General features: G+C 49.9%; 1 protein-coding gene across 2 annotated transcripts in view; it reads left to right on the plus strand.

Moving 5' to 3' along the window:
* ANKRD28 (ankyrin repeat domain 28) overlaps positions 1 to 14054 on the plus strand; it is a 1823421-nt gene that overhangs the window by 1053603 nt on the left and 755764 nt on the right. For both annotated transcript variants that reach the window (XM_069648906.1, XM_069648905.1), the window contains exons 11-12: positions 2034 to 2116; positions 10845 to 10908. In XM_069648906.1, coding sequence (XP_069505007.1) covers positions 2034 to 2116; positions 10845 to 10908 — 147 coding nt within the window. The remainder of the gene's footprint in view (positions 1 to 2033; positions 2117 to 10844; positions 10909 to 14054) is intronic.

Consider the following 14054-nt stretch of genomic DNA (forward strand, 5'->3'; position numbering starts at 1 on the left):
AATGTTCAATAAGTCGCGTTAGGGCTTTCTGCCCCGTACACAATGTAGCAGTGAATGTCTCCAGGCCTCCTGTTCATTTCCAGTACTGAATGAAGTACTCATAAATGTTCTCGTCCGGCTTGATTCAGAACCTCTTTGGCTTCTACGCCTCCCTGGGGTCTTGGGGTGCGCACCACCTCCTGTGGTTGGTCTGATGGCCCACTTTGGGCTCTTTAGCTTCTCACCCTGGCTTTGGATATATGTGGACATTTCACCCTCCTCCCGATTTCCTAAATGCACTGCATACCTGTTTTATTGAGTTGACGTTCCTCAGGAAAGGAGTTAGCGCAGCGCCGGCTTCTCTTCCAATATCTGTGTTGGTGCACAAGCTTTGGTTCTTCCTGTTGAATCGTGCTGGGACTTCGCTGCTGGTTCCTGTACGATTCCAGTCAACCACATTTCATACGGTTGCATCTCTTCGCTTGTCAGCTTCTCCTGCTCTTGCCCTGGTTCCAGTTAGCAGCTTTCCATGGGCTTTCTCACTCCTCAGAGCTCCGCCCTGTCTGCGTGGGACAGCTTACTGACTCTGCCTCGTAGGGGGACTGGCCCCTCCTCTGCGTCTTGGCTGTGCAAGCTTGCTTGCCTCTCTCCTGGTGGTCTCCTCTTCGTCGTTCTCAGTCCTTTTGTGTTCTTCCCTGGGATAAGACTGAACAGTCCATTGGTCCTGCATTTCATACAATAATTGCAGCAGTAAAGGATCAGAAACCATACCAGCTTGCCTCTTCATGAACAGTATCCCAGTTGTCTGGTGCAATCCCCATATGGTCAATAAAAACCTTAGCTTCTTGGTACAAGGGAGGAGGATACACATCCCTGTCAAGGTATAGCCAGTCTTCCAGGAGGTTGTGGAGATTTCCCCATCCCCATTGGAATCCTGCTTGCCCTATCCCCCAATGAGGTGTGATGTTTAGCAGGCTCACCTCCCCAGTCCCAAAGGGGTTGGCTTCCCTGTGGGGAAACGGGTGGAATTACTTAGATTTGTTACAAGGTTTACTGCTTTACTCTATGAAAGATCCAATGTTGAAGCCGAATTAAGTTACCTATAATTCCAGTTCTCTAGCGTATATTTTATAGATTCACATGCGCCCCTCCAACCTGCCCTGCAGGAGGCTCATCCTGCGGCGTTGTTTGCAGCACTTGCTGTCGGGTACATTCCATGACCATATATTGCCACTTATGTATTTGATTCTCATTCATAGAAACCTGTCAAGTTTTTTGCCTTTGTACTGGACTTGCACATAAGCTCCTGGTGGCTACACCCCTGTGGTAAAGCAAGATGTACCCAACTAAAATAATACAAAATCTGCCACCAACCAGTGGAGGTCTCTCGTGGGCACATTTTGTATGGGTCTCCTAGTGTGGCATCACCAGCGAAAAGGTTGAGTAAACCATTTTGGCCACGTTGAAGATGCACAGCGCATTGAATCAGGATATGAAGGGTCTTTCACGTTACAAAAGGGCTATGCCCTCTTGAAATCCTCTTCAATCTACTGCATTTGCTGTATTTCCAAAAACTTCACCCTTCCCTGGGCATTTTATACCCATTTCATATCACTCTGCCTTATTTTGGGAGGAGCAGTAAGAGTAGTGGTAGTCCAATCTGGCCTTTACACAACTTGGAGCAGTGCAGGATTTGCCCCTTGTGCATCTTATGCACTTGCTTATGATTATTGAGTGGGAACCATTTAAGGAGTTATTTTAAGCTAGCTGGATAAGTGTTCATGACATTGCAGCAACCACGGTGGAGTGTGGACATTGAGTAGGTGATCTCAAGTGATTAGTGCCACTGCATTTGTGCAAGCTGTCTTGAGAGGGAATGCTCAGAGTGATTTATGGCACCTGTGCAAGTGAACATTTGTCATTGCACTGTGAAAGTGTCCTGGTGATCTCAAGCCATCAGTGCACATTGTAATTTCTGCAGATTTTATGGAACAGTACTCGGTTTTGAATGCCGCTCTCGGATGCAATAATATTTGTCATGTACTCTCTTTCAGGCGTGGTATCCACGGAATGTTTCCGCTGCACTTGGCTGCACTGAGTGGGTTTTCAGACTGCTGTAGAAAGTTAATATCATCAGGTATGACTTTGAAACACAACCTTTCTTTGGCATTTTGAAGATTTGAATTATTGTGCAAGTTAACATATCTTGAGTTTTCTGTCTGTCAACTAGAAGTAAAGAGTCAGAAGCGGGTTGTGGGGTAGGTTTGGGCCGGTTTTATGCAGAAATGTAAGCAGAGGAGAGACCTGTTTGAAAAAATCAATACTGCATCATTTGTGGGGGTTTTAGGACACTTTTAGATGCTTATGTCCAATGACCTACAAAGGATATTAATTTAAAAATGTCTAGCGTTTTCTTAACAGTTATAAAAGTTTTATTTAATAGAATTTTTGTCCAGCGCTTGCCCTACCCAGAAGGTCTTGTATCGCCTTACAAGGTACCAACGTTCAAAAGGTGTGAGGTGAAACAGAAGATAAATGTTTCATGACAGAATAGGCTAAACAGTTGGTTGTGAAGGTAGGATGGGGTTTTGAGGTGGATGCTTTGTTATACAATGCAAAGTCCTTTGAAAGAAATTCTCTGGGTTATGTGGAGCCAGGAGAGCTGGGTGATTAGTGTTTGGGTAGGTTCAGCGCAAGTCTTTCCGCTGTGTTCAGTATGGCTTGCAGGGGGTGAAGGTGGTTGTTGGCGAGTCCAGTGAGGAGAGCATTCCTGTAGTCTAGCTTGGCTAGAACTAGTTCTTGGACTGTGGTGCAGGAGTAGTCTAGGTTGCAGGTGGAGGGGGTAATAAGCAAGGGGCGACCAGAGGATCAATCCTATCTTGCGTGGGAGTTGCAGTTTAAATGTTTTGGTGACAGCACCTATATGGCGTGTGAAGGAAAGGTGGGGGCCAATGGTGAAGCCTAGGGAATGCACAGTTGTGGAGAGGGATACGTGTTGGTGGTCTGTGGCATGCTTTTATCCAGGGTAAGAATTTGGGTGTGTGCCTCTGGGTTTAGGGCGCAGATAAGGATGTATTCCGTTTTGGAATTGGTACATTTTTCGGACATGAGTGGCCATCCTGGTGATGATTATGGAGAGACAGCTTTTTGAGGGTGTAGCATTGCAAGGGGGAAGAGAGGAGATTTTGAAGTGTATTTGCATACTGTTCATATTCTTGAAAGTGGACTTTGTGGTTGCTAAGGGTTTGTCTGACTTTCAACATATAAGTTGACAAAGTTGGGACACGGAGGATCCTTGCGGAACCCCGTACTTGGGTAGGGTCAGATTGATAGACACGGGGAGCATTGAAAAAAAGTGTTCTTTCAGTGAGAAAGGTGAGCTAGTCTAGATCCGTGCCTCAGAATGTAGGGCGATGTTTAGTAGAATGGTGTGGTTGATGGTGTTGAAGTCTGCAGAGATGTCGAGGAGTATGAGGAGGGCTGTCTCTTTCGTTAATTATGTTGTGTGGACATCATCGATAATGGGAAGTGTCTTGGTGCTGTGGCTGGTTTATAGTCATAATCTCGAATTTACAAATCTCGAGAAAAAAAAGTCGAAAAAAAAGTCGAAAAAGTTGCATTTTTTTTACCTATTTTATTTATATATACTAGAGCCCAAAAAAATATATAAAAAAAAAATTCAACATTTTTTTTTCGGCCTTTTTTTCTACCTTTTTTTTCTTCGAGATTGACTGACCACCGCTGTGGCCCAGTCCCAAGTCAGATTTGTAGGGATTGAGTAGGTTGGTTTTGGCGATGTGCAGTTGAAGTTGGCTTTTGAAGAATCGATCCGGATTCTGGTGAGCTGCGGCAGGATGTTGTGATGAAACAGCAGTTTTGAGGGAGTGTAGGTTTCAGGGATGCTTTCCTTGAAGTGGGTGGGGGGTGGATTTGTCATGTTTCAACTGCAGAGGGGATTATACTATGCGAGATACAGGACTTGATGAGGTTGAACCATTGTGAAGGCAGCATAGTGATGTAGGTGGTTATGGCCTGGGGCGAGCAACCTCATCCGAGAAGTGTGCTAGTTTTTGCGGTAAGCATGTCATTGTGAATGGGGCGGAATGTGTCACTCTTCTATATGAGGGAGTTGCATTTTTAGGTGGATGGGGGTGTACAAGTTGTGGGTGGTGGTTTGGAGAGTGACGTGACAGTGCTGAAAGGTTTCTGTGCGTGCCTGGAGGAGGATTGATGTACTCTTACGTCCCGTCCCCTTTCCTCCATACTGCCTGGACATCTCTTCCAAGGGACGGGAGACAGAACCTTTTTCACCAGAAAAAACCTTCTTCCCCTTTTACTGCCCTGACTCTGCCCTCCAGCGCCACACTTCAGTCCCCTTTTCTGCGGCGACGGGAACGTGCCGAATTCACCAGCGCTCCTGGGTTTGGCTTTGGCCATCTAATATCACGCGCGGATACTACTTCTCTTTCTTTGTTTGTTGTCTTTTATCATTCAGGTACTCAGTCCTTAGGCGCCACGCTCCTCCCCAGTGCATTTCGACTTCCACAGGGTTCAGCAGGTGTCCATCTTGCAACGTGCTCTTCCTAACTTCAGACCCCCAAGCTCTCTGCCTTTGTTGCCTTGGCCCAGACCACAGTTGGCAAGCTTCTACAGAGTGGGAATTGCTGTCAATGAAAAGGCTGAAGAACAGACTAGCCAGGTGGAGGGAGCTCTTCCAGAAGTCTCCTCCAGAGGACCTCAAGAACTTCATGAAACACAGAGCCATGCTCAATGAGGGGCTGGTATTTTCCATCGCACACCGCAAAGGTGACTCCTTTCCAAGGAGACTCCCGAGTGTGAAGGACCGTTCAGGTCCTTGTACCAGCACGTGCACCGAGTCTGCCACAGCTACTGGCCGAGGGATCCTCTGATCCTCCCGGTGGCAGTGTTGAGGGACTGGAAGGTTCTTGTACCGGATTGTCATCCAAGGGGCTCCGCCCTTCTACCGGCAATATGGCTGGGGGGCTGCACACTAATACCAGCAATATGTCTGAGGGGGTGCCTAAATGCAGCTCTACTGACCTCTGGGTCGAGGGTGTCTCACCTACTGCCCGAGGAGCAGGGTAGGCCTTATGATCCACATACAAGAGTCCTGGAGGAGGCTGGGCCCAGCAAGCCGAGCAACACGTGGCTGGCAGCTCGACAAGATGGAGGCTGCGCCAGACAAAGGCACCTGGCCGCCACCATTCCAGGAGTTTGGCAAAGAACGAGTGTCAGGCTGGGACTGGCTTCAACCAGGTACGTGGCCGACAGCCTATCCTTCTTATGCACAGGGCAGATTCCCACTGCGTCCATACGGGCAGGGTATGCAGCGACTCCAGTACCCCCTACAAACCCTCAGTCCATTGAAGAGGGGTTCTTCGAGAGGTTCCTCGGGTTTATGAAGTCACCTCGGATGGCGGTTATCCTCAAGGACGACATCAGGAAAGTCCTCCCGACTATGCTAGCGGCACCTCAAGCGCCTCTGCCGGCGCCCCCGGCTTTGGTGCAGCTGCTGACCCTGGCTCCCCAGCCCACTCCTCGGGTGGTTCAGTATTAGCCTCCACTGCCTCCCCAGCCTCCGGCTATGGCCCCAGTGCCCCAGCCTCTGGCTCCAGCGACGACGACTCTGCAGAATCCTCAGGACACGGATGACGAGGATTCGGACACACCATCCTCAGCCAGGGCCTTCCACGAATGTCTTGCTGGGCTGGTGGAATATCTGGGCCTACCCCAGCCAGAGGTTGAGCAGCCAGCAGAGGGGGTTCTGGGTGAAGTTCTCATGTGAAGTCCCTCTGCCAAAACGGGGTTTCCTCTGCAGACCGATGTAGTCTCCCTCACTCGGCCCAGCCAGTCAATCGACGCTTGGATGCAAAGTACATGCAGGTGTAGGGGGATACACTCTTGCTCTCGGCCCATCCTCAACCACACTCCTCGGTGATTGCTGCAGCATCACTATACTCCAAGCCTCAGCCTCCTCCTCTGTGGCTCTACTAGGCAAGAAGGAGAAAATCTTGGAGGCGTACGGAAAGAAACTCTATTCCAACACATCCCTGCATCTTCGTCAGGGCAACGCTAATGCCATGCTCGCTGCCGCTAACCAAAGCTTATGGCAGGAAATTGCAGATTTCCTTCTGGAACTCCCTACGCAGAGCCAATCACATTTTCAGGTGGGGCTGGCAGAGGCCAAGCTGGTGGCGCAGGACCTCATGGAATCCACCGTGGCCCATATTGACACCTCTGTGGCCGTGCCATCTGTATCGCCATGGACTTGAAGGACAGCCTGGCTACGGGCCACAAAATTCAACCCGGGTTTTCCAGTCCAGGAACGCATATTAGATCTACCTTTTGGGGGGTGGAGGGGAAGCTCTTCCACTCCACCACGGAGAAAGAGCTGGACAAGAAGAAAAACAGCTCACAAACGGCCAAGTCTTTATCCATCTTGACAATAACCATGCCCAAGTCATACACCCAGACACAATAGCTCTCCGACAGGGGGAGTACGTATGGAGGGTTCCGTGGCTTACAGGAACGGAGATCCAGGCAGGCAGACCGCTCGCCGTCTCAGAACCAGCGCAAGCAAAAAGGGGGGGTGGGGGGGTACGGTCTTTTTCCAGTACCCCCTCCTCTGCGACGAGGGAAAGAAGGCATGACACGCCCCTTCAGGTCTGTGTCTCCAGTAGGGGACAGGCTTGCTCACAATGCATATTTCTGGTGGCAAAATGTCACGGACCCCTGGATCCTCTCCGTAGTGTCCACAGGGTACTACCTACCTATCCCAGCCTCTCCTCCCTCCTCCACTCCCTCAGGTTTGGACAGCAACTCTTCTGGCGGAAATCCGATCGCTCGTAGAGAGCCAGGCCGTGGAGGAAGTCCCAGCCTCCCAGCGAGGCTTGGGCTTTTACTCCAGGATTTTCGCCATTCAGAAGAACCAGGTGGGCCTGAGAGTTGTGCTGGACCTTTCCACCCTCAACCTCTCGTTACCCCTACAAAATTTCAAGATTGTTATGCCAGCTTTTATAGCGGAGCCATTGTGCAGGGGAGACTGGATATGCTCTCTGGGTCTGAAGGACTCGTACCTACACGTCCCCATTTGGCATCCCCATCGTTCTTTCCTGTGGTTCAGGATCATGGGCTACCATTTTCAATACAAGGTCCTTCCTTTTGGTCTCAATTTGGCCCCCCAGGGTCTTTACCAGGCTCATGAATACAGTGGCTGTCGCCTCAGAGCGCAGGGACTCCACATCTACCCATACCTCAACGACTGGCTCGTCAGGGGTACATCTCCGGAAGCGTTTCACAACTCTTCCCATGCCCTTATGAACACACTGCACGATCTGGGCTTCTCGCTCAATATCAAGAAGTCGCAGCTGCAGCCCATGTAAACTGACATTATCGGGCCTTATCTGGGATACGTGCTCCGAGAAGGTATTCCCTTCGGAGGACAAGATCTCGGCCATCAAGAAGGCCACCACCCACTTCCTCAGCAGAGAGGTGACTTCGGCATGGTGGTACCAGCATCTCCTGGGTCTGTTTGCGGCGGTCCTATTAGCCGTTCCACACATGAGATTGAGGATGAGGAGGTTTCAGCTGCACTTCACGGCCTCATGGAACCAAGAGCAGGGCACCCAATCCAAAATGATCAACGTTCCTCTATCTATCCACATGGACCTAGCACAGTGGTCTAAGGACTGCGGATGGGGGAAGCCCTTTTGGCCACCCACCCCGCAGGCCACCATCACCATAGACTCCTCACTCAAGGGCTGGGGAGCTGCCCTGGACGATCTCTCGGTCACCGGCACCTGTACCCAACAGGGAGCAGGAATACCACATCAATTGGTTGGAGCTGAACGCCATCTGGCTAGCGCCATTCCTACCACTTCTCAGAGGCAAGGTTGTCCTCATCCAGACAGACAACTCGACCAGCGTGTACTACGTCAACAAGTAGGGAGGCACCAGGGACCAGTGCAGACTGACAATCAGCATGTGGGAGTGGGCCTTGGAAAACGACATCTACATCACAGTAGGCCACCTCCCGGGGGAATCAAACCTGGAGGCGGACAGGCTCTGCAGGTTGCGAGCAGACAATTACGAGTGGCAGCTTGTTATTCATGAGATCTTCGGCAGGTGGGGTCATCCCCAGGTGGATCTCTTTGCCACCTGGCACAACAAGAAGTGCCCTCAGGTCGCCTCCTGGCAAGGACAGGGTCCCAGCTCCCTGGGCGACGCACTTCGGCTTCAGTGGAACGGCATGACGGCTTACGCCTTCTGGCCCACTCCGCTGATCCACGGAGTGATTTGCATGATCAAGGAGTCTCGCCAACTTATCATTATAATAGCTCCATGGTGGCCGAACAGGCCATGGTTTTCAGAGCTGCTTAGCCTCTCGGAGATGCCTCTGATTCACCTCCCGACGGGCCCAACACATCTTCTGGCCAGCAGGGAGCTTGGTCATCCACCCTGCGCCTCAGAAACAAGCCCTCAGTGTGGTGCCTGAGCAGGTAACGCTGCGTCACCTCAACCTCTCCCAGGCTAATCTGGAAATCGTACAGGGCGCTAGGAGCAAGGCTACCAGGGCCCAGTAGAAAAGTGGACCAGGTTCTGCCTCTGGGCAGACTCCAAGGAAATCGACCCCCTGGCATGTACTTTGGACACCGTGCTCTCCTTCTCGGCGCACCTTGCCACTCGGGGGTCCAGGTTGACAACTGCCGTACATACCTCGCAGCCATCGGGGCTTACAGGACCTCAGAGGAGGAAATCTTCTCATCCTCCAATCCTATCTATCGGGGCTCGCAAGGCTCTACCCACCCATCAAGAGGCTGCACCCCGTGTGGGACCTTAACATAGTCTTGAGTGTCCTGGCACACAAACCGTTTGAGGCAATGGCGTCCATGGACATCAGGCTGGTCACCATCAAGACGGCCTTACTGGTCGGCCTCACTTAGTCAGCGAGTTCCAGGCGCTGGTCGCCTCAGAACTATATACTACCGTTCAGAGGGACAAAGTAGTCCTGCGTACACACCCAGCATTCCTGCCCAAGGTGCTGTCTGCTTTCCACTTGAACGAGGAGATGGTCCTTCCTACATTTTTTGCTGATCCTAAGGACGAAGCACAGAGAGAGCTGCACTGCCTGGATGTCCTGCGTGCCCTGAAGTTCTACTTGGACAGGACCATGGGCTTCCGCAAATTGGATGCCTTGTTTGTCACCTTCAGAGGCTCACGGCCAGGCCTCCAAGGCCTCCATATCCTGCAGGATGGTCTTGGCCATCAAAGAAGCATTCGAGTTCAAGCACAAGCTGCTTCCGGCCAACAAGCATGCCTACGCAGTCAGGGCCAAGGCAAAGGCCCTCACATTCCAGCGCCATGTCCCTTGGCAAGTCATAAGCATGGCGGACACTCCCTTGGCTTTCTGCAAGCATTACTGTTTGGATGCCGACTCTAGATCTGACGCGGCTTTCGGACAGGCGGTTCTCAGGAACCTATTTGCTTAAGGAGCGTCTCCTCTCCAATCTGGGGCTACATTCAGTTGTAATCATGCGGTACGGAGGAAAGTTGACGGGACTTAGTTCCCTTTCCTCCATACATCCCACTAACCTCCCCCCTAATAATACTGGTGTCATTAGGCAATGTTAAATCTATTGTCGACATGTCAGTGGGGACTGAGGTGTGGCGCCAGAGGTTGGAGTCAGGGCAGCGCATGCTCCCTGCGCCGCACCCCTGCGCACCTCAAATTTAAAGGAGAAAACGTTTTTTTCTGCTGAAAAAGGTTGTCTCCCGTCCCTTGGAAGGCATGCCAATGCAGTATGGAGGAAAGGGGACTAAGGACTGGTCACTAAGGTGAGTAACTAATACTTTCTTGGAGGTAGTGGTTAGCTTTGGTGTTGCGTCTTGAATGGCAGCAGTATTTAGTGGATACCAGGTCATGGGTTATTTTATGAGGCTCTTCTAAGGCCTCTGACTTTTTGTTTGATGCCTCCCTTCCCAACCTGTGTTTTATGTTGTTGACCAATAAGTCACTACCTATAACAACCTCGAGCCCTTCTTGGACTAACCCTAACAATCTTTCTATCTGCATACAATGCCAAATTGGATTATGATTTTAACAATCTGCTAATACTGCAGAATCTCTGATGCTAGTGGCCTGCTGCAGCACAGCTTAGTCCACCTGTGCCCTCACCTTTTTTATTTAGTTACTTTTGGGGATTGAGGGTTGGTACCTTGATGAACGGTCACAGAGCACTGACCATGCTGTTTGGGCTTGTCTTCCATATAGTGAAGGAACCATTTTGTCAATCTACTGCAATACAAGTGAGTTACAGAGGTTAACGTCTTATTCCAGATTTTCTCACTGAGTGCTTACCACAGTGGAATTGGTAGTCTACATAAAACAACGTTTTTTTCTGTTGCTAATCGTCACTTCCTCTGAATCCTCTTTCGATGTCAACATAGGATCTACAAAATCGTAATGTCACAAGTAAGGCAGTGAGTGAATGGCTGGGACCGACCACTGTTTTTTACGGCCTGACACAATGAAGCATGAGTCAATTTCACTGTAAGGGAAGAAATTGAACACTGGGAACAGGAACCATTGACTCTTCTTGATTCTTCCTTCATCTTGTTATTTTAAATTGTAGTTTAAAGCTTACAATGCTTCTAGGCTAGTGGTCTCACATCTTCAAGAATTTAGGATGTTCGGAATATTTAATCAGAGATTTTCCACCTGTACGTTCTGTCTTTGATTTGTTCTTGAGCCTTGCTGTGCTCCCTAGATCATTGCTGTGATTAAGATGCATGACAGAAGGACATCTTTAATGCTTGGTTTTACATTGGATCTGTGCTTTTTTCAGGATTTGATATAGACACTCCTGATGATTTCGGCAGGACCTGTCTACATTCAGCTGCAGCAGGAGGGTATGTCAACTTATTTGCACCTATTCATGCCCTTTGCTTTGGTTCCAACTTTCCACTACAAGTGTTGAAACTGAGCACACGTGGGGAGCATTGTTTATGTATGATTCTGTTGAGCATGGCACCAATTACATCCCACAGAAGCATATACACTTGATAAAGAGAACAAGCTGGAAAGAAGACAAATCCTGCCAGCTTTTTTAAGGACAAGTGTGCATCTGATATATAGGACTTTCTCTAAAGTGTGAAAACAAGTTCTTATGCACTAGGGTGGCCTCTCAGAACCAAACACCAATCACTACAAATGGCACCATTTTAGGAAAGTCCACACATACTCATAATGGAGCGGGGCAGCTGGCTCCGTCAGAACACCCCACAATCTAGACTCGAGGGAGAGATATTGGCATTGACACTGAAACCGAACACGTCGTCCTGGTCTAATTTCAAACCCACATTAAAGACAGTCCCATCAAAACAGCCATCTCATACAGAGGAGCAGCCCCTCTCCAGCACCCTGGATGGTGAGAGAAGATGAATCAGACTGTATACAAATCTCGGAAGTTCTCCGGCATTGGATCTTTCATAGATTCACATGCTGTTTGAATATTCTCCGTCATCAGGCTGGGAATCCTTAGTAACATTAAAGCAATTACGTCTTTTAAACTGCTTGTCACTTTAGCTCTATTAGTCATTATGCAAAATACTGCCCACAACCAATTGGACAGGTCTCCTTAGCTCCACCATTGGCAGCCATTTTCAGATTTTTGTTACTGTACGTTAAGTCTTGGGTGTCTGAGAAATCTCTTCAGATATTCAATGATTATGTCAATTTTTTATTTGTTTTTCGATATCTAGTTTTGTGCTGTGCCACATCTCGCAGGCTGGTGTGAATGTTCAGTCCATTCTGTCACCAATGGGGTTACTGTGCTACTTCCGTTCCGTTTGAGGCCTTCTGGAGTCCGTGGCAGACATGACAGGCAAGAGGAAGTCTGTTCAAGGCCTGGACCTTAAGAGGATCTTTATGAACGATGCCTCTGCTGTCTTTATCATGACCGCAACTTGAACTGTACCATCTGCCAGTTGTTCTTGTCCAAAACCTACAAGGATTGCCACAGGAGGTTGGTGGCTTGGTTGGACCACTGTGCTGGCACCTCTGACTCACTCTCTGTCCGCAGTTACGCTCTGTCAGGCACTGCAGACCCCTAGAGCGCAATCCCTCATCAAAGAGGTCGAGGTCACATGAATCTTCTTTTGGGAAGAGTGCAAAAAAGGGGCATGGGTCACACGCTCTGGCCGATCGTTCATTGACATGTCCGTTGCTGTCTTCGCCCACGGTCACCTCGGTGACTAATCCAGCGACTAACACCCTTCTCATTGAAGCACTATTCTGAGAAGTGCCGCTCGTCCACGACTACGGCCCCTCTCTCTACACCATCCTCACCAATGACCCTGCCGGCAGCCCGCAAATATCCAAGTCCTCTTTGACAATCACCCCGTCGACAACAAGATCAACTTAGCCTGTTCCATCGACTACTTCATTGACCGCAATCTCAACCTACGCCAACTACCTCGTCAACTAGACCCACTCCATCAACAAGCACATTCTCGTCGACGATGAGGCCTGTTCAGTCCTTCCCAAAAGGAGTTGCAGTGGACTGGAAGTGCCCGTCAGCACTGTCTCACCTCCCCAGGTCAATTTGTGCTCAGCCACTATTCTCACTGGCACCATAATCACTGCTTGCGGTCCCCTGCCCAAACATGGCCCCTCCTGACCAACTACTACAGCAGGGTGCCGATTCTTACCTGGAGGTGCCAGTAAGAGTATTCTACAGCATTGGCTCTTTCATGGATTCACATGCTGTGAATATTCCCCGTCGTCAGGCTGGGAACCTCTGTCATTTTTAAAATCGCGTTTTCCAATGGAAAACTTCAACACTTAAGTGTCCTATCAACGTTTTATTTGGGTGCTTTATCTACCACCAATAGGATGTAGGATATAAATAGCCCTGCCCCGCTGCTTCCCTTCAGATTTCAACTGTCTCCAAAGTGTTGGGATCACCTTGTGCTTGTTCTGATTCTACGCGTGTTGGTGTGTTGTGGTTGTTTTTGTACGATGTCTTCAGGAAAGGCTTTGTTTCGGCCCTGCGCGACTTGCGGGCTGAAGAAAGTGTATGAGGGTGACGGGCACATGAACTACCTATATTGCCTTTACCCTCATCACTTTGTCGATTCCTACAAAATCTGTAAAGGATTCTCTACGAAAATGCATAAGGACCACTATCAGCTGAATGAGGTTACCTACCCCTCATCTGAGGTGGGGTCGGTTCGTAGACTGGCATCGGAGACCTGTTCAGACAGTTCCTCGCCGGTCGGTGTAAGCTGAACCACCGGCTAAGAAGTCTCGGCCTTCTAGTACAGAGAAGAGTGGTCGCGCCTCTTTGGGCAAACGCCTTCCAAAGGGGGTGCTGTCGTCTTCCAAGCATGGTCGTTCGGACTAGTCCCGTGGGTCGGAGGGAAGACCCGAGAATTCATCTTCACTAGTGAAAGACAAGAAGGACTCTTCGAAACGCTCCTTCAGGAGACCATCGTAGGTCATCCTCAAGTAGAGAGTCCTCTAAGCATCGATCCAGTGGGACCAAGCGGGCGGGATCATCTGAAAAAACTACACCACAGGTGGCAGTTCCAGCTACGTCATCGTCAACTGTTTTGCTGCCAGCTACACTGCCTACCTCCATGATTGTGTCTTTGGCTCTGGCAGCTGAGATTGATAAAAGCCCAAGGTTCTCGTCGACGGACAGCTTGCTGCTTACAGGTGGGGCGTGGCAGCCTTCTGCTTTTGACTCTCTTCTACCTGACTCTCTTCTACCTGACACTCTTCTACAGCATGAGGCGGCCCTTTCGTTGTCATTGGTGGAGGATTAACGGGAGCTGGTGGTGAATCCGTTGGGCCTCGGCTTGCAGTGTGTTGGCCCTTTGTCGATGGGAGTGGGGTCTGGTCCATCCAGTTACCCTCTGGTGAACCCGCAGGTGATGTTGTAGCTCCACGTCCTGTCTACGCTACAGTCCTTCTTGAGTCAACTAGATTCCAGACTGCCTCCTCTGAATGTGGCTCCGGTGGGGCCTCTCGTCGACGATGCAGGTGTTCCTCT

The sequence above is a fragment of the Ambystoma mexicanum genome, chromosome 2q, assembly GCF_040938575.1.
Source record: "Ambystoma mexicanum isolate Mex_15411 chromosome 2q, UKY_AmexF1_1, whole genome shotgun sequence".
NCBI classification, from domain to species: Eukaryota; Metazoa; Chordata; class Amphibia; order Caudata; family Ambystomatidae; genus Ambystoma; species Ambystoma mexicanum.